This window comes from Lagopus muta, chromosome 7, assembly GCF_023343835.1.
Source record: "Lagopus muta isolate bLagMut1 chromosome 7, bLagMut1 primary, whole genome shotgun sequence".
NCBI lineage: Eukaryota > Metazoa > Chordata > Aves > Galliformes > Phasianidae > Lagopus > Lagopus muta.
This window is the reverse complement of record NC_064439.1, coordinates 47,062,189-47,086,138: the sequence shown is the minus strand read 5'-3', so window position 1 is coordinate 47,086,138 and position 23,950 is coordinate 47,062,189. Positions and strand designations below refer to the sequence as shown.

The following is a 23,950-nucleotide window of genomic DNA, read 5'->3' as shown; positions in this document are numbered from 1 at the left end:
TATGGCTCTAGCACTCCTGTAAGCTTAAAGCCATAACGGTATTGTACGGCCTCTGAAGTATTCACATGCCATCTGCAACATCCACTGAAGGACAGTGGAGAAGCCATGTACTTATTGGCAGAGCAGTAATGAACAGTAGGGGCTCTGAAACTGCCATGTCAGGTGTTGTGTTGGACTCAATTTTGAAGTCATTGCTTGTGGCTAATTGCAACCTCTGTTGCGAAGTGGGTGGAATGTGGTCATTACAGTGAAACCAATGGTTATGTTAGTTTGTCAGATTTTAATTCTGTGTTTTAATTTTAGACTTAATAGCATCTACGTGACATAAAGATTCCTCTCTTAATGTCCTGTTTTCTGCCTTATACTGGGAAACATTAATAGCATGTCTTTCTGCTAAAATAATAGAAGGCAGACAAGATTCAGTGGTTGAAACAGTAATTGCATTTTAAGGGAGGTGAGGAAAAATGTTTTTTGCTTTTTATTTTTATTTTTTAAAAAGAAAAAGGTTCTCTGACTCACAGCCATTGGTCGTTTCAGGCAGAGAGATGTTAAAACCTGGGTCATTTCATGGCTGAAAAAATGTCATTTTACCACTGAAGTAATCTTTCTGAAAAGACTGGTTTGGAATATTAATCATATCTAAGAGCTGAAAATCATTAGATGTGGCAGTATTGCCAATGAGTTGTGTATCAGCTACAGTTCACGTTTGTTTAGATCCATGGGATTAATAGGTTCATGCTACTGTTACAACTCAAGTTTCAGTGTAACTTTCAAATATAAACACTATAAAGAAGGCAGTAATGACAAGGAAATAATTTGTTCCTTTAATAGAAAATGGATAGTCCAGTGCTGAGGTATAAATAAGGCTAATCCATCTTTCAGGAATACAGATTCCTATCCTGCTTTCTAGAATTACTTCTGGATTGAACAATTTTCCATTACTAAAACAGGTGTTAGAACTTATCTCTAGTCTATGTATTTCTTAAAGAGCTGGAGTCTCTTAAATAATAGCTTTGGCACTGCTTAAAATGTGAAGTGATTAAATGCACTGTGTTTCTCTGAGTGCCCTCACACTAGTTGCTGCTACTAGAAACCTTGCCATGTTGAGAGTGTGCTAAATTTTCAACTTTGAACCTGGCCCTACTTTAATGAGTTTGGGTAGATGCTTATTAAAATCTGTATGTTGGGAATAGCTGAAATTTATAACACTGAGAATGACGTGGGGAAAATAACCAGTGTGGAAATGAGGGCAGGAATGTGCATTCTGTGGCCCAGCACAGCCTGCAATGTGACCACCCCCTGATTATGGCTCTTCCCCGTTAGGTGGCTGGGTGTGCACCCATTGCTCACAGCAAGCACAGTGCTGCAAGATTGGCACTGTCTGGGCTGAAACTGGGACACAAGGAGGGTGCAGGGCACTGCTAACACAGTTTATGGCAAATAATTGTGTGCCGTTTGATATAGTGGCTAAACACAGTCCCAAGAACAGTGAGAAATATGTAGTTATGCTTTCTATTTTGATACAAGAATTTGAGAATGTGCTTCAAGATTGAGGAGGAGGGGGTGGAAATCAATTTGTTTGCAACTCCATTCTAAGTTGACATAAATATATTACCAGCAAACTTTCAAAAGCAATGCATGAAGTTGCAGTCAGACGTTCAACTCAATCTGATTGTTTCTTTACCAGACCTTTATAAGCCCTCGCTGATCAGAGGGAAACGGTTCTTGCTTTCAATCACACCTTATTCAAGCCATTGCTTTTTGGCAGTGTGCATATTTGTGAGCAACTGTTAAGGGCAAATATGCACGGGAAGAGTAAAACTTCATCAAAAATCTCTGATGAACAGCTTGAGAAATCACTGGGCATTGCAGCTGCTGTCATCAAACCAGACCGATGGACTAGTTCCATAAAAAAGTCAAATATCCCTTTAGTTTTTTGTTTCTGTTGTTCTTTTTTCTTTAATGCTGTAATAAAAATAATAAAACATAAAATGTTTTGTTACTTATATGTGAATTATAGCATATACTTTAGGAGGGCTGCTCTAAAAGTAAAACATCCTATTTTATTATGTTGGCCCATGCTATCAGAGGTGGACATCGGCTGTATGGCAGTAGAGGTTGAACCTTCCTACCATTATCCCATTGCATGTTGTTGCCATGTGGCAGATGGCAGCAGAGCAGTCTGACCAAAAGGCATCTGATGTGCAAGTGCTGACCAGGCAAAGGTGTGGCAATGAATTCCTCTGGGGAGGGAGAGAGGGGGGAAGGCACCTTTTGACATTCATTGTTGGTTGCTGAATGTCTAAGGAGGGCAGTGGATGTGAGGCTGTGAGTGGTGCATCTTAGTGGTGGCATGGACCTCTGGTACAGATTTTTACAGGTGTGGTGCAGGCTCTTGTTCGTCACTGATGAAAATGGATAACCAAAGGTAGTGACTGTACTGGAAAAGTGTTTTGTAGCTAAGAATTTGCTCTACCAAACAGTGTTGCTGTACTCATTTAATGTTATAGGTTCCATGGGAATAAATAGGAAGCATTACCTTCAGAGCGACCTAGTGGCCCTAAATTATTCCTCTTCACTCAATGCAGCCTAGGCAAGCCGGAAGATTGGACACCTGTGAACAAGTGATGTTTCTCTGTTAATTAATAATTAATCTGTATAATCTGTAGGGGATTCTTCTTTAAAAATGTATTTCCTTCAGCAAATATTGGGTATTTAAAAAAAAAAATCTACTAGGGGTTACTAACTAAAATAAAATTTGTGATTCAAAGTACTGTGCTTCAAGCAATCTAAGATTTGTGCATGTGTGTGAAATGCCATTACAGTTTACCCTGCTGTGTTTCTTAAGCGTTGACTATTGACCAGGAGTGGAAGAAGATGCTGGGTTAAATAGATGTTTAGTCTGATGCAGAACAGTGATTTGGTATCTCAAAATAAAATGTTAAATTGCATTTGATACGTACTGAATCTTTCAGGACTGTTCAAAGTAAGCATGTTTGGATTTTGTGTTGAGGGATTTGGTTTAGTACTATTGGTGACAGGAAGATGGTTGGACTGGATGATCTTGAAGGTCCTTTCCAACCATGGTGATTCTGTGATTCTTGTAGGTGAAATTCTATAGAGCAGACCAAGGGGATGGACCGATTCCCAAAGAATGGGACGAGAAACAAGGGGAAAGCTGAGTTTGTTTTAATTAAGCTAAGCTCCAGAAGAATCTGAAATGATAAAAGCCAGAGTAACAGAACAGACCTTGGGTTACCCCTGCTCTACTCAAACTCACTAAGAATTCCCTGTAATGTGTCAGGTTTATGCTTTACTTGCTGTGGCTTCCAGCATCTGTCTGATCGCCAGTGCTTTCAAAACGTGGATTTTCTTAGCATCATATGGAATAAGACAGAGAATCAAGCCATTATAAATTTTCTGCATGCATCTGTTAAATCTTTCTGGTTGAAGAACCAGGAGCTTTAAATCAGTTCTCTGTATCAGTATTATCAACTACCCAGAGTCACTTGTAATGATGTGGTAAATAATACTGGAGGACAGAACACCAGCAGAACATTCAGGCTTGGTGAGACAACAAGCTAAACAATTAGGGAATTTCACCCAAGGATACTGCTTTGATTAATCACAGAACTGTAAGGGTCGGAAGGGACCTCTGGAAATCACCGAATCCAACCCTACTATCAGAGCAAGTAACACAGGAAGGTGTCCAGATGGATCCTGAGGATCCTGAATATCTCCAGAGGAGGCTCTACAACTTGTCTGCGCAGCCTTTTCCAGTGCTCCGTTTCTCTGACAGTAAGTTCTTCCTTGTTTGTATGGAGCTTCTTGTGTTCCAGTTGCTGCCTGTTGCCCATTATTCTATTGCTGCAAACCACTCAAGAGAGTCTGGCCCCCTCAACTCGACTCCTGCAGTTTAGATATTTGTAAATAGTGATGAGATCCTCTCTGTTCTCCAAATTGAATAGTCCCGGGTCTCTCAGTCTTTTCTCATATAAGAGATGCTCAAAGTCCCTAATCATCTTTGTGGCCCTCTGCTGGACACTGTCTTGAAGATCCCTATCTTTTTTGAACTGAGAAGCCCATAACTGGACACAGTATTCCACAAGTGGCCTCATCAGGGTAGAGTATGGGGGGAGGAGAACTAACCTTGACCTCCTGGCCATACTCTTCTTGATGCACCCCAGGATACTATTGGTCATCTTGGCCCCAAAGGCACACTGCATGCTCAATGGCCAACCTGTTAACCACGAGGGCTTTAAAGTCCCTCTCCTTGGAGCTCGTTTTCAGTTCAAATGCTCTTTCTAAGGTTGCTAGGATATAGCAATATTTAAGTTGCAAGCTGTTCAACTCCTTTATCAATGAATGTGTTTTTGCTGACTTCACTGAAGATGTGAAGTCTCAAATGTGATTGAGGGATTATTTTTTTTCTAAATACATCTTGTCTACCTTAGTATAACTCATTGAGAATGACTGGCAAGGAATGGAGTTTTGTTTTTACTAAATGGCTTAGATATGCAGAAGGGGAAAAAACCTTTTTTTTTAATGCATATATTCCTGTCTCTCTTCCAAAGCCTCAGGTGAAAGAGGAAAAAACAAACACTACCAAAAAACTTAAGTGCACTTGAGTGTATGATGTCTTGATTTTGCTGGCACTGGTTACTGATGTTCATCGTACTTTAATATAAGCATAAATACAGAGACTAAGTTCTGCATGAGATCAGATATTACCTACTCCCTTCAGAGCAATTCTATTTTTTCTTTTGCAGAGCACCCATGAATATTTAGGCCTTCAAATCACGGCTTTGTACTGCTGTACGTTTATCTCTTTCAAAAAGAGAGAATTTAACAACTTATCACAATCTCAGCTGTTCCAGTCAAGTTTATCATGGAACATTATTTAAAAGAAAGAACTTGTAGTCAGTGTATAACATCGTTCCTGCTTACACTTCTTTGCTACTGTTCTGTAGCTTACAAGCACGTTTGGAAACTTCTTTAGATGTTGATATTCTTGTGGGATGATTCATATACTATTACTACATGAAATAGTTCTAGTAAACATACAACATAAGTTGGAATTCACTTCCTCAAGCCTTTTTAAAAGGAAAAAAAAATCAAATGTATCAAAACAACTGATACTGAAGTATATGTAGAAATGCACTTTTCTCATTTCCAACATGAACCACCACTCCCTTTTTTAAATAATCAAAAACAACCCCTACCAGTGAAATTGGCATCTAGCATCATCACAGCTGGCTCACAGTCTTACAGGTTAGGGAACGTTCTAGATATTATAGAACTGTGTCTACTGCAATCACATTGAGTTTTTGCTAACAAAAAACTCACTCTGGTTCTGTCTCCAATTCCCTTGATTTACATTTCCCCCCCCTTCAGCAGTGTTCATTATTTCCCCAGCTGCAAGTTAAGTACAGTGGACTTCAAAACACAGGCAGTATGCAGAAAAAAAATACATGTCCTCACTGTAAGTGAACTGCCAGTGCAAACTGCAGCCCCCTTGCAATGAGGCTTTGTATAAAATTAAATGACTGTGTGGTGAAAACATGCTTCAGCAGACAGTCTGCTGAGTTCTTCCACCACAGCAGTGATGGCTTTCTGCTGGCAGCCACATAGCAATTTGCACAAGTTGGATGATGCTTTGCACAAGTTTCATGGTTAAAAGATATGTATGATTGTGTTTCGTTCAGCACAGCTCTACTTTTTCTGGCTGCAGCACTGCAGAGGGGTAGAAAAAAGAGCCAGTGAAGCATGCTACATGTATCCATCTGTAGTTTTAAAAAGCCCCTTTTGCTAGTTTCTTTCCTAATTCTTTGGGTCTTTCTAGGCAGTTCAAAAGTGGGGGCAGGGAATGGGGGAGGTCAATGAGCATACAGTAGGTGACTGCTATCAGTCATTCTCATCAGATTTAGATTATTTATGCTTTCTCTTCTTCTTCTTCTTCTTTTCTTTTTTTTTCTTTTCCTTCTTTCTCTTTTTTTTCTTGTGTTTATCCGAGGAAGTGGAGCTGCTGCTATCTTCATCATCATCGTCATCACTGCTATCGTCATCTGAGGTGGAATCCTCAAGGAGCTGCTTCAGCTGCTGTATCCTGTGTTTAAAAAATATGAATGAGAATCCTTTATAGACTCTCCTTGTAACAATTTATTCTAGCTTTCATCTCTTTCCTCCCTAGCTTGAGAAATGGAAGCTGCATGCAAAGAGCAGGGGAACGCTCCCTCTTTTGCTGAATTACAGCTTCCATCAATTTTCAGACTGATGACAACCTCTTCTGAGATACACACGTTGAATTCAACATCTTTCCATCCCCTGGGATATCACAAACTAGCATATTTGACAATGCATAAATAAGTCACTCTGAAAGTAATGCCTCCTATTTATTCCCACAGAAACTAACTACAATAAGTTAAAAGAAGCACAATAAAACTAGTTGACAGAGCAAATTCTACAAAGCTACAAAACACTATCTTTGAACATAGTCACCACTGTTGGCCATGCATTTTTGCTAGCAGTGAATGAGGGCCTGCATGACACACTCATTTAAATCTGCACCCACGGACTCCTAGCAATGATGCTATCAGAGCAGCTCTACCCACATGGTTCACCTTTCATTAGCCCAAACAGACAGAAATCTGAAGGTGCCAAATCCACACTGTATGGTGGGCATGGTAGGACAGACCATCTAAGACTGGCAATGTGCTCCATGGTCTTCAAATTGGAATGTGGCATGGTGTCATCATGTTGCAAGATAAGGGTTGTCTTCTTCTCTGGCCTGACTATAGAAGTTCCAGTCTTCAGCTCAGTCATCATTACAGTACAGCATCAGAGTTGATGGTTGGTCCATGTCCCAGAAAGTCCAGAAGCATTACCTATACCTTTCCTATTCCAAAAGACAGTGCATGTTACTTTACTTGCTGATGGCTGCATCTTGGACTTTTTCTTCGATGGGAGTTCACATGTCCCCACTCCATGCACTATCATTTTGACTGCAGCTTGTAGCAGTGTACAAACCATGTCTCAGTACCAGTAACGATGCAATCCAAGAAACTGGCACCTTCACTCTTGTACTGGTTCAATAGATCCTGACAAGCTTTCATAGCGTTCTTTCCATTCCTGTGTGAGCATTCATGGGACTCACCTGATGTAAACTCTGCAACATTCCAAAGTTTCCACCATCATTTCCAGTGCGCTGAAGGCAACGTTCAGCTCTGTTATAATATGCCAATTCATGTGGACGAGCTGATCGAGATGCTCTTCATTTCGTGATGTGACAGCTGTGCATGGCTGTCCAGAACATGCCTTGTCTTTCATGTCACTGTCACCACTGCTGAAACGTACCACCTTCTACCTCACTGTGCTGACATCCACTGTTTGATCTCCGTAACCATTCAGCAAGCATTGATGAACGTCAGTGGGTGTCAATTTTTCTGCACAGAGAAATTCAATTCCACCCCTTTGCTTCAGATGCACTTCTATATCAGACACATTTTGTCAAACTGCTTCTCCGCTGCCGTCAGTTTCACAGCAAAGTGTAATGGAATATTGGTTGGAAGGGTCAGTCTCTACTGCCATACCACCAACATCCGCCTCTGATGTTGTGGGCCAACATAATAAAACAGAAGGCATTACTTTCAGAGCAGCCAATGTAATTTAATTAAGCACAGAATAAAGAGACAAAAGCAATCACCAGACCACTGTAAGAAGTTCTAACTTTATGCACACAAAGGTGCACACTGGGATTATAATATCAAGAAAATATGTGTCCTGTTGATGAAGAGATGATGTCAATGAAGCTGCCTGGGCAGATTCTACTTTAGATGCAGAGGTATCTTTGACAAGTACTCTTCCTTTGAGCTTTCACAAATTCCTGACAGATGTGGAGGGATACCTGCTGTACACACTGAACAATGACCTCACATGAGGAACAGAATTTGGTGCCTAGAGCTAACCTTCTAAAACCATCCCTTCCTGTCTACTGAAAGATTTTTGACATAAAAACAACTAGTGAAGCCAATGAAAAATGTCTTTATTAGACCTAAAAGAGAATAAGATCCAAGTACCCAAACATTATGGTATAAATGAAGGATTCCTCTTTGAACTTTGTTCTGGGAACAAATGTAGAAGGTATTAAAGAGGCAGGAAGTATACAGAATGATCACAGAGAAAGCAGAAATGCATTAATCTCTGATAATAGAAAGAAACTGTCATTAAAAACGTTTGGTTGGTGAGGGTAATATATCAGCATTTCAACCACAAACCCTAAATCAGAATCATGTTATCCAATCAAACTGAAAATGCATTTTACTGCAGAGGCACACTTACCTCATTTCTTTTTCATGACGTTTCGTTTCCCTTATTATGTCATACATTGGATCTTCATGTGCCTTTAAAATGAAAAACAGAAGCCTCATTAACGTGGGCTGATTTTTACTTTCTTAGTTACATCACTGATGAAGGAGGCTTTCCTTAGGTATACTGCTGCTTTTCCTCTCCAGTCACAGTTGCCTAAGAGGTCCCCAACATATACTGTAGGAATAGTTAGCTAGACACAGAAGGAACACTGAAGTTCAAAATAGTACATACAGTTCCCTGACAGCACATTTTAAAACACAGATACAAACACATGGCAATACAGTTGCTAAGTACTGGAAATTGGAGCTGTCCTTATGTATTATTACTATTGCTTCTTAACCAAGTTCTGTTTAAATTGAATAGGCATTGCAGCAAAAGATAGTTGTGAAGGAAGATAGCAAATAAACTTGCAGATATTTAAGGCCAGTTCATGCCAAGCAAGAATGCAGCAAGAAGAATTGAGGCTACCATTTCTGTTGGAAGATTCAGCAAACAGAGAGACAGAGAAATGGTATCAGATGCTGATGAAGGTGGGAATTCAAATTTCAGTAGCAAATGAAAGATGGTGGGAATGGACTATAATGGCCCTTGACATAACACAAGAGTTTGATGCAACAGAGAAGAAGCCTGAAAAAAATATGAAGAATAGAGGCAAACTGGTCACAAATGTGAGTCAAATAACTGCTTGCAGCACCATTCTTGCTGGACAGAAGGAGCCCGGATTCCATTTTTCACAGATAGAAAAACACAAGACACAAAGCGATGATAACTTAAAATACATTTTAACAGTGCAAAGCAAAAGAAGCCATGCTGAAAGAATCTGAAAAACAAAGATGCAGTCTCACATAGCAGAAGATCAGAATAGCACACAATGGATGGATCACACACCTAGACAATAGGCTTCATGATGTGGTTGGTCAGTGACAGCAGAAGGCTTGAAATAGCTGCAACAGGCAGCTCAGGCTTTACTAAACATATTTGTTGTGTTTTATTACAAAAATTTATGCTGTAAATACTGACTGAATATGACAGTTGAAAGAGGTTCTTGAAGATTTCCAATTTAAATGTTAATTATTTTCCTCTTGCAGAATAGATTTTTCTTTAAAGCAGCCAAACATCCAGCCACATCTGTAGCTTCTTTATTAGGAGACTTTTGGCCTCTGTATTAAACTAGAGACAGAAGAAAAGCCCTTAACAGATCATCATCTATCTGGCTTCTCTTCACCTGCAATATTATTCATCACCAATGTCAAAAATACAGGCAATAATAATGCAACATTTGTACTCACTACTCTAAATTGTTCCAGTTTCTGATTGCCTTTAATAAAGAATGGGCATTCTTTATCCCCTGTTCTGTGTCCATAGCGTTTACACCTCCAACCTTGGGAAAGAAAAAAAAAAAACCAACAGTGAATTGCATCTGTGAGCCAGACCAGCATTTAAACAAAACAAAACACAGAGAAGCAGACTTATGGAAAATATTTTCAGTTTTGGAAAAAAAAAAATTAAGAAAAAAAAAAAAGGGAGAGGAAGAGAAGTGTTACATTGATAAATGTAGCTTCCATAAAATAGAAGGCTATTACATTAATCTGTTGATTGTCTTATATCAACATGATGCCAAACTATTTGGATCCTGTCATCCGTCCGCCACACATCCTGCCCTCCCTCCGTGTAAGAAGACATGAAGATCCAGTGACACCTGGAACATTTTCAGCCTTACACTGCATAACTTTGACTTCTTTTCCCAAAGGCATCCAAAGCCCTTTTGTTGGGGCATGTGCCAGAAATTCTCGTGCACTTTCATTGCCTGGTACATCAGGTATGCAGTCTTCTGGTTTTGTTTCCTCTTCCTATGGAGAAAGATAAACACAATAATATCACCTTAACAAACAGAAACAGCAACAGGAACAGCCCGCCTTTGTAAGAATCAATATTCCAAGTGTACGGGCCTTCATTTAATATGAAAACTATTTTCTCTAACATTTATTTTTCTTGCAACACAAGAAGGGTCTTTTCCCTGGCCCTTTCCTACTTCAGATTTTCTGGACATTTATCCTAGCAATTTTTTTTTCAATAAATGATAGAATTGAAAAATCAGCAGAAGCTGAGACTTCTTCTTTGTCACAACAAAACATGAGAACTAGAAATAGCCTTAACAACATGAAGAAGTATACTGGGGGGTTAAAAACACCAGATTATGGTTTCATTATATACATTTGACAACAGTAATCACTATGAAAGTGATACACAAGTACAAGAACATAAGCAATGGAGAAGAATCCTGAAAAGAAGCCATACAAACTGAAAATATGCTTCACCACACATGATTTCCCTGCACCCATACCAAGTACTACATTAGTTTTCTGTCCTAAGATTTTGTGAAGGAACCAGTACCATCCTATTTGACTCTGAGCATCTTGCTTGAGATTTAGGGAGTCAAAGAGGTTCGCTTGCAAACGAGGAGCTCTAAATTGCCCTCTGGAAGCACTTATCTCTGTGATTTATATATAGGTATCCTAGGCCCTTTAACTAGGATACGAAAGCTGAAAGGCACTCTCTGAAAATCACCTGTAAAGCTAAAGATGCACGGCAATACAGGTACCAACCTTAATTAGCCCTGGGGGAGGTTTCTCATAGCTGAAAAGCAATAGAAATGTTGTTACTCTGTAGCTTAGCACAAACAAATCATTGGCAAAATACGGTAACCCGATGGGATGGAGTTACAATTTTCACCTCCCGTTTTCCCTTCAATTTTACTTCATCAGTAACCAAGGAGCAGAGCTGGATGCAAGCATGCTGAGACCCCGTGCTCTCAAACTGCCGTGCGTTTGCCATTTTGCAGCACTCATCTCCTGTGAATGCTCCTGCGAGGAGCTCGGCGCTGCAGCCGCCATCAGGCCTCCCGTCAGCTCCTCAAATAGAACAGACCTGCCTACGTGTAAAAGCGGGCTCTGCAGACCTCCCAGCTGGACGCACACTGGCGAGCGACCCGCGTATTTCGGCCCTGTTTTCAGCCCCGGGGCCCCGATCTGACCCACGGCTGGCGACAACCAAAGCCCCCAGAGCAGAGCGCTGGAAAGGTTAAGAGTTGAAGGGCTCGCTTTCACCGTTTTCAGGACCCACGAGGCCGAGGCGAGGCGCCAGGGTTTGGCTGCCCGAGCCCCGCAGGAGGGCGGGGTGCCGGGGCCGGACTCCGCCGCCGGCAGAGGGCTGGGCCCTGCCAGGCCCGCGCCTATCCAGCGGCAGAACGCTCGCCGTGCCCGAAGGACGAGCCCCGCTCCCCGCCGGGTGGGCTCGCAGCACGGCCTCCGCTCCTTACAAGGACTCCAGGTGCTGGAGCTTCTGCAGCTGCTGCGCCTCCTGCTTCTTCCTCTTCCTCTCGTGCCGGCCCTGGCTCCTGCCGCCGCCGCCCGCGGACTCGTGGGAGCTGCCGTGCCGCGCCCGGCTGCCCCTCGCCGCTCCCTCTTCCTCCTCCTCCCGTCCCCTTCTCGGCCCGTGGGACATCGCCGCGGCGCTCAGGACGGCGGTCACACCGCGCAGACCCCGCCCCGCCCGCTGCGCATTTCGCTTTCACTTCCCGGGCCGGGCGGGGCGCCTCGGCCAAACGCCGCCTTCCGCCGGCAGCGCGGCCCGCGTCGGTGCGGCGCCGCTTCGGTTCGCCTTGGTGCCGAGGAGGCCGCGGACGCGCTCCTGAAAGCTGCCGCTCGGCCGTGCTGCCTGAGCAGCAGCGCACGCCCTTCTGAGCGCTGCCGGAGCGCCGCGTCCGTCCGCCGGTTCTGATTCCATCGCGGTGTTTTGCTGCCGGGACACTGGTTTGTGGTAACGCCAAATCGCAATTGGTTCCATGCGTGGCCGTGTGTCTTCAAGCAATGAGCAAAGCAGGAGAAATGCTTCCAGGCCCCGCAATTATATTTAAGATGTCTGAAAGAACTTAAATGAGATGTAGTATCAATTACTCACTCTATTTAGAGAAGTGGCAATAATTACTAAAAGTTAGGCACCATCTGGGCGGACGCTTACCAAATAGAGACTTTATTTTGGCAGCAAACTCAAGTGACACAATAGGCATTTTCAGTCCCCCTTTAATTCCAGTGATATTTTGCTAGCTTAAATGCCTTTCATTTCATGTTTTCTAACCAATAGATTAGTCAAATTTTTGAATGTTTGACTTTCCAATGCTTTTGGACAGTAATAGAAAAGATAATTAATTCCAAGGTGGGGTGTTTCCCATCAATGAATGGTATTGTTGAGAAGGGATGCATGCAGTAAGAAAAAAGAAAGATCTCAGGAAACCATACCAGCCTCACTTTCATTTACACTTCACTGCCCTAGCTTGGGCGAAATGAACAGAGTTCTGCCAGTCTGGAGCAGTTAAGCATCTGGCTTGGAGGCCTGAGGCACAGTCACAGCAGCACTGGGGGCTGCCTAGAGGAAGCAAAGACAGACAGTGGTATACTGTCCTCTTCCTTCTGTTAAATTAGTGATTAGTAATTTAACACTTCATTTGTAGATAACTCCAAAGTTCCTTGTTTTCCTTTGCTGAGAAAAGCCCTGAATTCCTGCCTCTGTTGCACACTAACCCAGTGAGCCAATTGCTTTAGTATCAGTCCTCAGGGAAGAACAGAAAGTAAAGAACAGCGAAGAAAGAGGGAGATGAAAAAGTATAATGGTTATATTCAGCTCTGTTGGTCCTAGAGCAGAAATCCTCAATATCTGTGAAGTGGTAAAGGGTTTACATTAGCTGAGGCTCTGGTTCTGTGTACTTAGTAGGCTGAATACTTGAAGATGACATTCTTTTCTTTATTTGACTACAGTGCTTCAGATATTTCAAGGAGTTAATTTGGGGGAACTGTTCTCATACTGCATCCGCTGGCTGTCACAGCACTCTAATTCCAGCCTGCAAGCACTACAATTGCTACTGCAGTTTAAATGATCTGAAAAGCCTGTGTGTTTCACGATACCCACCCCGACTGTATTTTTATTATAAACAACTGAATGTTTGAACTATAAATGATAATACTAGGGCCAAATTAATTTGCATCTATGTCACCCCGTAGGCATCAGTGTGCCTATGAGAGTGTAACAGTGGTGGAATGTCAGCCAATCTGTTTTTCTCCATTTTTGGCTGGCTAGAGCTTTGAGATGGGATCTGTTTCTGATTATATTACGCAGAGGAGAGGAATCCAGAACCCATGATAGCCTCCACAGGAAGTTAAGCACCTCGTCATGGGATCCAGAACACACAGCAGCCTGTGCACAGTCTGAATCCAGTGTGGCTGGTGTGCAGCTGCCAAAGATAGCAGATAGAATGCATTCATAGTGTGACCTTGGTATCTCAAAAAATACTGTAACCCAGGCACGTCCAACCCACGGTCCAGCACAGCCTGTCCTGCAGCCTCCCCCTGCCCCACAGCTCCCTGCCAAGGATTGCAGCCTGGCCCTGGGCATGCACCCACTGAGCATTTTGTTGCTCACAAAGAGCAATAAAACCACAAAACCAGAGAGATATAACTATTCTTTTCATGATCCTAATGCATCACTTCAGTTTGATGGCAGTGGCTGCCATTCTTAGTGAATTCTCCAGGTGCTCATCAGAGGTTTTTGATGAAATCTTCCTATACTTCATCCTCAAAAGCAGTAGTTCCCAAATGTATGTACTGCCAAAACGTGATAACGTGAGTAAGACGTAGTTCTCTAATAAACATCTGCTAAGAGAGGTCTTACAAAGGCCTGGTAAAGAGATTGCAAGTGATTGCAGCCCTATGCATGCCATTTAAAATTTGCGAGTACTGTATTTATGTCAACTGAACATGGTTTTGTTTTGTTTGTTTGGTTGTTTGTTTTTGCAATCTTGAAACTTGTTCTCAAATTCCTGTGTCAAAACAGAAAGCAAGGCTGCATATTTTTCTCAGTTCACAGGACTACGTTTTGCCAGTGTATTAAATTGCACACAATTATTTGCCATTAGGTGAGTCAGCACAGCCCTGCACCCTCCCTACGTCCTGATTTCAGCCCAGGCAGTGCCTATTGTGCACCAGTCTTGAGTAAGTGCCTCTCCTTTCTTGGTATGTTGGAGTTTGCACTGGGACACCTGTTTCTCCTCCTGGACTCCGCAGTCTGGAAAACTTTGCTCTGTGAAGTGAGAGCTGAGCCCAGGCCTTCAGGCTTGGGAGGGACCTAGGCAAATGACAGCTTAGGGCAGGCTGCAGGCACTGAGTTTTCTCAGCACTGGGCACAGAAGGTCGACAAGGATGTAGGACAGCAGAAGTGCCTCCTGTTCTCACTGTAGTGTGGCCCCAAGGGACTGGTAAGGCCTCAGCAGCACATGTTGCAGGGCAGTGGCTGGCATATGTCTGCCACTCCACTGGTGGTTGCAACCTGCTTGCTAGGAGCTACCATGTGTGTCCTCAGTGACTGCTGCAGGAACCAGTGTGACTGCCCTGACGTAGCACCCCATTCAACTTGCCACTGGGACGGATGCAGGCATGTGGCAGGCCATAGTGTGAACTGTGCTGGGCTGCATGTGTTCTGCAGACTGGACATGCCTCCTCTAACTTATGGCTAATGCTGTTGTCCCACTCTCCATTTGTGTTCCTCTCCACAGAGAAACAGTACAGAAAAGCTTTTGAGATTCATGGGGCCAGAAAGACAAATGTGTCTGAATTTGGCTGTAAGTACACTAGAAGGGGTGCTCATCCCAGTACTGGAAACTGTAATTCTTCATGTAAAACAGAATCAGTGCTATGAGCACCATACACTGGTTGGTAATATTATGCTCCTGCATAGCTGAACCATCAGTGTGGTGTTTCTTGCCATACATCATTACAGAAAAGGAGTGAGGGAGCAGACTTTTCAATGAACACCATGGCCAAGGCTGCTTTGGTACAGCTTTGACCCTCTGTAGATATCTGCAGGTCCAATCCTTCTAGGAAAATTGGTCAGAAATGCATCAAAGCTTTGGTTCTAGCACAGCACAGATATGATCTAGGCATTGAGTTGTTTGTTTTGGCAAAAAGTAGATTGCTGTGATTGCTCAAAAATGAGCACTTGCAGGAAAGCATTACAGCTAAGCAAGGAGGAGTGATTGGAAAGTAGGATGGGGCAGCAGCTGAGAAGAGTTACCTGAACTGCAGTTTTAGGCTGAAGTCCCCTTGTAAGACTACATTCCATTTTAAGCACTTAAGATTTTTGTTGGATCTATTATGAAGACTGGCAAGCTGGTACTTTGGCTGGTTGTTTGTTTTTTTTCTTTAAATTCTGTTCTCCAAGGCTGTAATAGTTGATTCTATGGATTAGCTTCACCCACCCTTCTGCAGAGATACTATCTTTTTGATTTCCAGGAGTTTGTAGTGGCAGTATAAGGTTCCATCAGAACTGTAATGCTTACTGTCCTTTCATGTCATTACTCAGTGAAAATGGTCTATCTCCCATCTCTCTTCACTATTTTACCTCACTTAAAACTTTAGAGACATTAAATCACTGAGTTTTTTTCACAAGCTTTTGCCCTTGCTTTCTGGTCTTTACAAATAAACATGCAACTATGACTATTCTAAGCCATTTTTTTGTTAAGCATCATTGACATGTTTTCCAAGAACAAGGGTTTAATTTGATGGACATTTATTTGTGTTGTATACTGGTGATATGAGATTGCATCTTCAATTAAATACTGAGAACAGGACCCAGATATGTCAGTACTGAGGCAAAGTTTCATTCAATCTTTGTAGTTGCCTCCGTAAGGACTGAGCACATTTGTCAGCTGCATGCAGTAGGAACACTGAAATGCTAACAGCACATTATGGAACAACAGTGGGGAAGGGAAATTTTGGCTGACAACCCTTGGATGATCTCCCACATTCCTACAAAATATACCATCATTTGTGGGATCATTTGTGCCCAGGCTGAGTGGGCATGACTTTGGTTTCATAAGAAACAGGCAGACACAAAGAATCCACAGTTCTCTATTCATCTGTTTCTGACAGATGAGAGGTTAAGTCAGGATTGCTGCAATTTGAACTCCTTATTAGAGGGATGATAATTCTTCCAGATTGGATGTTCCTCGTGTATTAAATCTATATATATTTCTGCTTAAACCCTACTGGGTGTAGTCTTACTGCCATCAAAGTTAGCAGGAATATTGCTACTGACTTCAAGAGGGATCAAGGCCAGATTCTTTGCCTGGTAGCCTCATTTTTTCATCATTGCAAGACATTGCTCCTTCCAAGCTTAGGTGATATTCTTAAATCAGTAACTGATTTGTAAGAACTTTTCCCTTGCAAAAGCAGATTTGTTTCCTGAATGTTGCTTCCTGAAATTCTGTAAGATGCTGACTGATAAAACAGTTCCTATTTTAACGATGCCCAGAGCACCAAGTGAAATAGTCAAGCTCCACCTCAGTGCCAGTACCTGCTCTTGGTATGTCCTCTGCAAGCTGCCAGCTTTCCAGGGGAACATTGGTTTAGTTGCCTGAAAAGACTCCAGTCTTTTTCAGTGCATCACAGAAACTGAAAATTAAATAAGGAAAGAAAGAAACACTTTCTAAAATTTTAAGGCAAAGACTCTTAGTTTGTTTTGCCACCTCTTTTAAACAGGAAGATGATTTTCTCCTCTTAAAATCACTGACTGGTTAGTTCCATTCACAACAGCTGTACTCATTTAAACCCTAACTCTTTTTCAGAACAATCCAAAGTTCACAGCTCTTTAAGCTTAACATACTTGCCATATGTCAAGCTACTAATAGCTTCTTTCTAGGCAATTGAAAAGAAAGAAATGGAAACTCGCAGCTCTGGATCCTCTCCTTCCTTGCCCCTGTCAAGAAGGTAATTACAGAAAGCCTAGAGTAGTGGTATGGCAGTGTAGGAACTGTTAGCTAAGCAAGGGTCTCATTGACTCAGAACTGCTCTGATGAGAAGAGGAATTCTCATATAGAAATGTTGAAATTCACAGCAAACACCCAAAAATTCCATTTTAGTGGCACTCTAGTTTTGCAATGAATACCATCCAGCAATGCTCCACTCTAGTGACTTTTACTGAAGATTACTGCCAGCTGTAACTATACAGGTATAGAAATGAAAGGACAAATATATCATTACAGAGATAGAAAACACATTCTTTCCTAGTCCAGACTGTCTCTGGGCAGATCTGTGCCTGTCCTGTGCTCTTATATATCACTCATGTAGTGTGTAAAAAGCCCAATTTAGCATCCTCTAATGGGCTTTCTCCTGTCAGCCTTATGAGTTCATTTTTGATCATGCTTGAATAAACTAAGTAATCAGAGGTGTTCTGCCAGTTATGAAGTAATTTTAATAACGTACCAGTGATGCTGCCAAAACAAGTAGATGTTGGCCACAGGTGGCTGTGTTAACAAAACATTAAATCAGGTTTTCTGGAATCAACAGTTTGAAGGTGGTGGGGGAAAAAAAAGCAAACAATACAGAGGAGTATTTCTTGGGCCTCCAGTACGAGTATGACATAACAGTGCAGGCATTAGAAAGTTTAAGCATGGGACAATAATGGATCAACATGAACTTAACCAGCTGCATGTGAATGGCAAAATATGGTGGTGAGCTGAAAGCACTCAATTTTCTAAGTCTGACCTAAAACTATTTTCCTGTGCCTAGAAATTGGTTATTGGAATATTACTCTAGAACTGTTTGAGAGATGGACGCTTTTCTATATAAAATTCAGAAAACCAGTGAAGAACCAAAGAATGCACGTGAATCAGGTTCCAAAATGATGTTGAAATATTTAGTGGAAGTGTAGCATTAAGAGTTAACGTCTAAATACATGACTTTTCTCTCTTAAGATGCAAAAAGAAAATGAAAATTTGTGCAAGAATCAAGAAATGCTTACTAACTAGTGGAGATGATTGCAGTGATCTTGCACTGGCACTGCAGTGCTAAGCTGCTCTTAGGCCTGCATACAATCATAAGAAGCAGAGAGCACTATTCCATAAGGCCTATGCACTACAGGCAGTTCCCAGGGGATTCTCAAATAAATATTAATGCGGGAGTAGAAAAATAACAAGGTGTTCTGTTTCCAGTTTGCTTAGGTTTGTTTGCTGCTTGCAGCTGCGGTGCTGGTATGCAGGGAGGTAACTGACCTGACTTGCCTCTTTCACATCACCTCTGCAAATAAATCCCTTCAGCCAAGACAGCAAAATGAATTTGCTGTGTGCTCATTTCAAAACGCAGGCTGGTTTCACCTCTGGTAGAACAGACATCCTTACATTTCAAGAACGTTTACACAGCTCACTTTGCGCCAAGCGCTTGCAGAGGCACTGTTTCCTCTCCTCCTCCCAACACATACAGCTTCCAGGAGGTATTTTATAGACAAAACGTTATGGGCAGAGGATGGGGGAGGCCATCCTGAGTGGGTTCTGTCTTCTGGGCTGGGAGTCACAGTCCACACCTAATTTACAAACCAGCTTTATTAAGGCAGCTTTGTTTAAAAGAACGCTGGAACAAGCCATTATTATTTTTAACAACATTATTTTTCACTACAGACATAACAGTTCCAGCAGACAGAGTACAGATCGGGCAAGATAGAACTTCGGCACGATAAATTACTTAATTGTGACCAATCGATTTTCAGACCTTAGTGACTGTGCTGCTTCTGGATTTGCTTTTTAGTCTTCAAATAAATGCGTAGTGCTTCTACCCTCCTCTTTGATTTGGTGACAACCTTTTGTAATAGGTAAGACTAATAAATTTCAGAAAAACAGTGGGCTCCTTGGTTGCAGCAACTTGTATCTGCAGCTTGATTTGTGAGACTGCATGCTGCATATGAAAGTTCACCATTTTCCAAATTTTGCATGGCACAAGGCTAATATTTAGCTCATTACTTTCTTGGTGCACAGTCTCCTACATCTTTTCCACTGTAGATGCAGATCCTCACTATTGGGGAATTTAGGACAACATACAGCAGCCTTCCTCACTGCTCGTGCATAAACCTATAAAAATCTATAGACCATAGGCTGTGGCTTTACCACATGCATCCCTGGTTATGAATATCTAAACCTCTCTGCAACTTAATACAACACTCTGCTGTATTTGTATACGTATAAATACTCTGAATTTGTGGGTGCCTGCAATATATTTAAAGTATGTTGCAATATACTGCAATATATTTAAAGTATATGGAAGTATGTAAGGCCAGGCTGGATGTGGCTCTGGGCAGCCTGGGCTGCTGGTTGGTGACCCTGCACACAGCAGGGGGTTGAAACCAGATGATCTCTGTGGTCCTTTTCAACCCAGGCCATTCTATGATTCTATGTTCTTGTCCATATGAATTTTTATGGCTTATTATCCAGCACATTTCCCATTTTGCCTCCAGCTTCCTGTGTTACATTAGGTAACTTATGAGCACACTACTGACTTTTCAGCTTTTCTGAAAAAGTGAGTTTTAACCTCTGTGGTCTCTATTTTCAGAAGTATTTAGGTTGGAAAACCTGGTTCATTGTGCCCATTTCTTTTGCATGAAACAAAGACAGGGGCATTTCTATTTTTAACACATACATATACATACTTCCTGATAAATGTATGTATAGTGCACTGAAATTGATGGCATTTAAATGTATAGTTGCAAGGAAGAGTAGAAAAACTCTACTGCCTATGGACTCTTACAGTATTTGTTTCTTTGTTTGTTTCTTTGTTTCCTTTCAGTTTTGCACTGGCACATGACCACTGAGGCCAACACAATTGCTATAAAGTAATTAGGAAGTAATTTGGTTCAGAATTGGCTTGCTAGAATTATGCTTACTGCTGGTGCACAAACTATAGATGCAATGCCAGTAGGAAAGAAGGCCTGAGTGATACCTTGAAACAGTGCAGCTTAGCCTTATGCTTTTGTCAGCCATTTTCCTTACAGCATCAGCAGTGTTGGTGGAAGACAACAATCAGCTGTAATTTGTCTTCATGTTTGTCTGTTGGAATCTACTACCTCACAGAATCGCAGATTCACAGGGTGATTGAATGGCTTGGGTCGGAAGGGACCTCAAGGATCATCAAGTTCCACCCCCCCTGCCACACACTCCCAGATCAAGTACTAGATCAGGTTGCCCAGGCCTCCATCAGACATGGCCTTTTCTGTCCACCTGGTGTCAATCAAAGGGAGACAGATTTCCTGAATCATTTGGATAATAATTTAATGCAGCACAGTTTCAATGCTGGGCTGATAAGCACTAATTAAAACAGCTCTATTGGTCATGTTAAGCTGTGACCTCCAGCAGGGGCATTTGTGCGTACGTGCAGGCAAGGCAGATTTGGGGCAATGTGGATAAGATGCTGTCTGACACCATTACTTGATCTTTGTTTAACTTCCCTTTGAGTGCATCTGTAGTGAGGAGTGGAGTATATATATGTGCCCACACCAAAGGCATTGGGGGTCTTGCCTGTCCCTTATGGGTCACACCGCTGGCAGTAAAGTGCTGTTAATTTATGTGTAACTGACAGAACGAATATGGAAATATTGTTTGTTCAAAGAGTTATTTCTCACTCCAGGTCTTCTAAGTTGAGGATAAAATAAAACAGTAATTGCTCAAAATGTTGTTTACTAAAACCAGTTTTTATTAGGAATATATTATCCTGGCCGTATCATTTACAGTCTCTACTAGCACACTGTGCTTTTGTGGTTGCTTCATAGTATCTGGAAACCTTCACCATCTTTGCATATATTTGGAAAGAGAAGTTATCTCTGAGCGACAATGGGGGGTTTCAATCTCCTTACTTGCTATTCAGCTCGGCAAGAAGAGCATTATGTTTCTTTCACACTTGGTGTGGCTGGAGGCTATCCTCTGAACAGCCTCTTAAGAGTTCTGAAGCAAGTACATACTGAGAAGAACAGCTGTGGAAACCCCCAGAAAAGAAAAATCATTCACATAATCTCCTGCAGATTACACAGCCCAAACCAGCATTACACTGTGGTCTTTCTTAATATTAGTTACAAGCAGAGACATTTTTCAAAAGGGGTTTGATACCTGTTCAAGCTGTGTTTCCCATTGCTCTCAGTTTTGTACTTGCAGTGTCTGAGTTCAAAATCTGCCTGTCGTGGTTTAACGCCGTCTAGAAGCTCCAGCATTTGACATACTCTTTCTAAGGAAAAAAGAACTACCTCTGTTTTTCTTGTTCTGCATTTGATCGTTTAGAGAACACTGTAAATCCACTCCATGCTTTTCTCTCTGTATGCTACCTTTTTAGAAAACATCCAGGTCAAATCACAATATACTCCTCAGGCACCTGGGGACTGAATCTTCAGGCTTGCAATCACAGCTCTGTGATGGGTGATTAGAACAGTCAGTGGTTAAGAACTGGATAAGTCCAAAGGCTACACAGCAGAACATTTCACTAGTCACAACCCTCCTGTATTTTTGTGAGTGAATGTATTGCAGATGTTTTAGTTTCCATTAGGCCCAGCATCTCACAGCTGTCTCCTGCTCAGCTTCGAGCACATTCCAGGGAACGGAGCAGGATCTCAGGTTACACTCAGGCAGCATCTTGCCTACCTCAGATTCATGCTGAGACTTAATTTCCTTTTCCCATGTTCCCATAAATTATTCTTTATGTGAAATGATTTATCAGCATGCTCCTCAGCTCTCCTTAGTGCTCCCGAGACACGATTTGTACCAGCCAAGTGGGAAGGACTTTTCTTATCAAACTTCTTGGTACTTGAGCTATTGGATGAGCTCAAACAGTAATACTGCTGTGATACACAAGTAGAGAATCTGAGTTGGTATTGTTACTTCCTTACCCTTAAAAAGGCTCAGCGAACAGCATAGGATCCTTGCATTATATTTTAATTTGATATAGCAAAGTCCACAGCTAGAAGAGCTGCAGCCCCTGGAACATGAGGAGCACAGCATCCTACAAAGAGAGACGGTGTGCAAAGGCATGAATCCCAGCAACTTAATCCTCATCTCATGTCTGCCTGCAAGATTCCTGAAAGATAAGTTTTTAGAGAGAATGGACCTTAGCTATACCTTGTGTTGTGGTCTGGGAAGGATAATCCTTGCTGAAGGAGCAGGAATTTCAGACATGCCTGTGCTTATCCCCTGCTCACCCCGCATTAGTCAGAGCAGTGCTCTGAGCTGGATGCAGGGCAGGTGATCTGATAATGCTCTGTGTCCCCCAGGAGCTGGGGTTACTGCTCAAACAAACCGGTGTACAAATAGGTCTTCCCTTTCTGCGTCTGTGTATGCTTTGAAAAAGAAGTGAACTGCTAAAAATGAATTTCTGAGAAAAATACCCAGTACCTTTGGTGTTGTGCTGCTACTATGCTACCTGGATAAGCAAGGAGGACAGAGAGCAAGCACGTCCACCTGGCTGAGCACTACCACTCTATCTATGCCCACAACGGGGTGGACAAGTGGCTCCCCTTGACATCAATAACTTACAGCCATCCTGAGGCAGTGGTGGCAACATCAGAGATGGAGAACTGTTACTGACACAGGTGATGGGTAACAAGAACGAAACTGAGTATAAATTGAGTCCAAGGAGTTGTTTTAAGTTCATAGAACTTAGCAAATGGGCATAAATAAAGAATGTGTCACTAGCTGGCAAACATAAGCCTTATCTTCATGTTGGTTGTGTCAACATGCTTCAGTGGTGAACTGTGAGTTCTTAAGAAAATAAAGCATGCCCATACAGCCCAACATCAACATGGGCAGCGGTTGCCAGATCATCTAAGCAGCCTGTTCAAAGAGTGTTTCACAGGGCTGATTTAGAATCACAGGAACACAGAGTTGTTAAGATTGGAAAAGACTTCTAAGATCATCCAGTCCAACCATCCCCGCCACGCACACTGTGTCCCTCAGTGCCACATCCACATTGTTCTTGAACACCTACAGGGACAGTGACTCCACCACTTCCCTGGGCAGCCTGTTTCAACGCTTGACCATTCTTTCTCAGCAGAATTTTTCCTAATATCCAACCTGAACCTCCCCTGGCACAACCTAAGGCATCATCTCTTGTACTATCGCTGATTACTTGGGAGAAGAGGCCAACCCCCAGGTCTTTTCAGGGAGCTGTGAAGAGTGAACATGCAGCACGACCGTCGTTGGGATGAGAAAGTGATTGTAACCACAAACCTGGTTATCTTGAAATAGCCGTCTGAGCTGCTGACTTCTTTCACTTAGGTCATCTTGCAAGGTCTTAGCAATGTTAGTGTTATGCAAGAGCTTTGAAAACACTTTAAAAACATTAGATTTGGCTGCATCCCTGTGGGTGCTGTCAAACAACTGTGTGTCAGATGCATGCAGCCAGAAAGAAAGCCTGGAAAAGAGAAGGCTCTAGGGAGACCTCTTAGTGGCCCTCCAGTACCTGAAAGGATCTTATAAACAGGAGAGTAAGACTGACTTTTTGTACTGTCTACTAGTGATAGGATAAGAGGAAATGGCTTTAAGCCAAAAGAGGGGAGCTTGAGGTTAGATGTTAAACAGAAATCTTTTACTCAAAAGGGTGGTGAGGCACCATCAGAGGCTGCCCAAACAGGTTGTGGATGCCTCAGCCCTGGAGGCATTCAAGGCCAGGCTGGATGGGATGCTGGGCAGCCTGATCTGGTGTGTGGCAGCCATTCCCAGGGCAAGGGGTTG

General features: G+C 42.3%; 1 protein-coding gene across 1 annotated transcript; it reads right to left on the bottom strand.

Moving 5' to 3' along the window:
• Window positions 1–4,663: 4,663 nt before the first annotated feature.
• Window positions 4,664–16,068, bottom strand: RP9 (RP9 pre-mRNA splicing factor). The gene is made up of 6 exons (XM_048950811.1): window positions 11,687–16,068; window positions 10,974–11,004; window positions 10,088–10,217; window positions 9,657–9,748; window positions 8,338–8,399; window positions 4,664–6,106 (listed from the first exon to the last, which is right to left on the bottom strand). Exons 1-6 carry the CDS (start codon window positions 11,869–11,871, stop codon window positions 5,929–5,931), a joined length of 678 nt encoding a protein of 225 aa, XP_048806768.1. The 5' UTR covers window positions 11,872–16,068; the 3' UTR covers window positions 4,664–5,928.
• Between the last annotated feature and the right edge of the window lie 7,882 nt (window positions 16,069–23,950).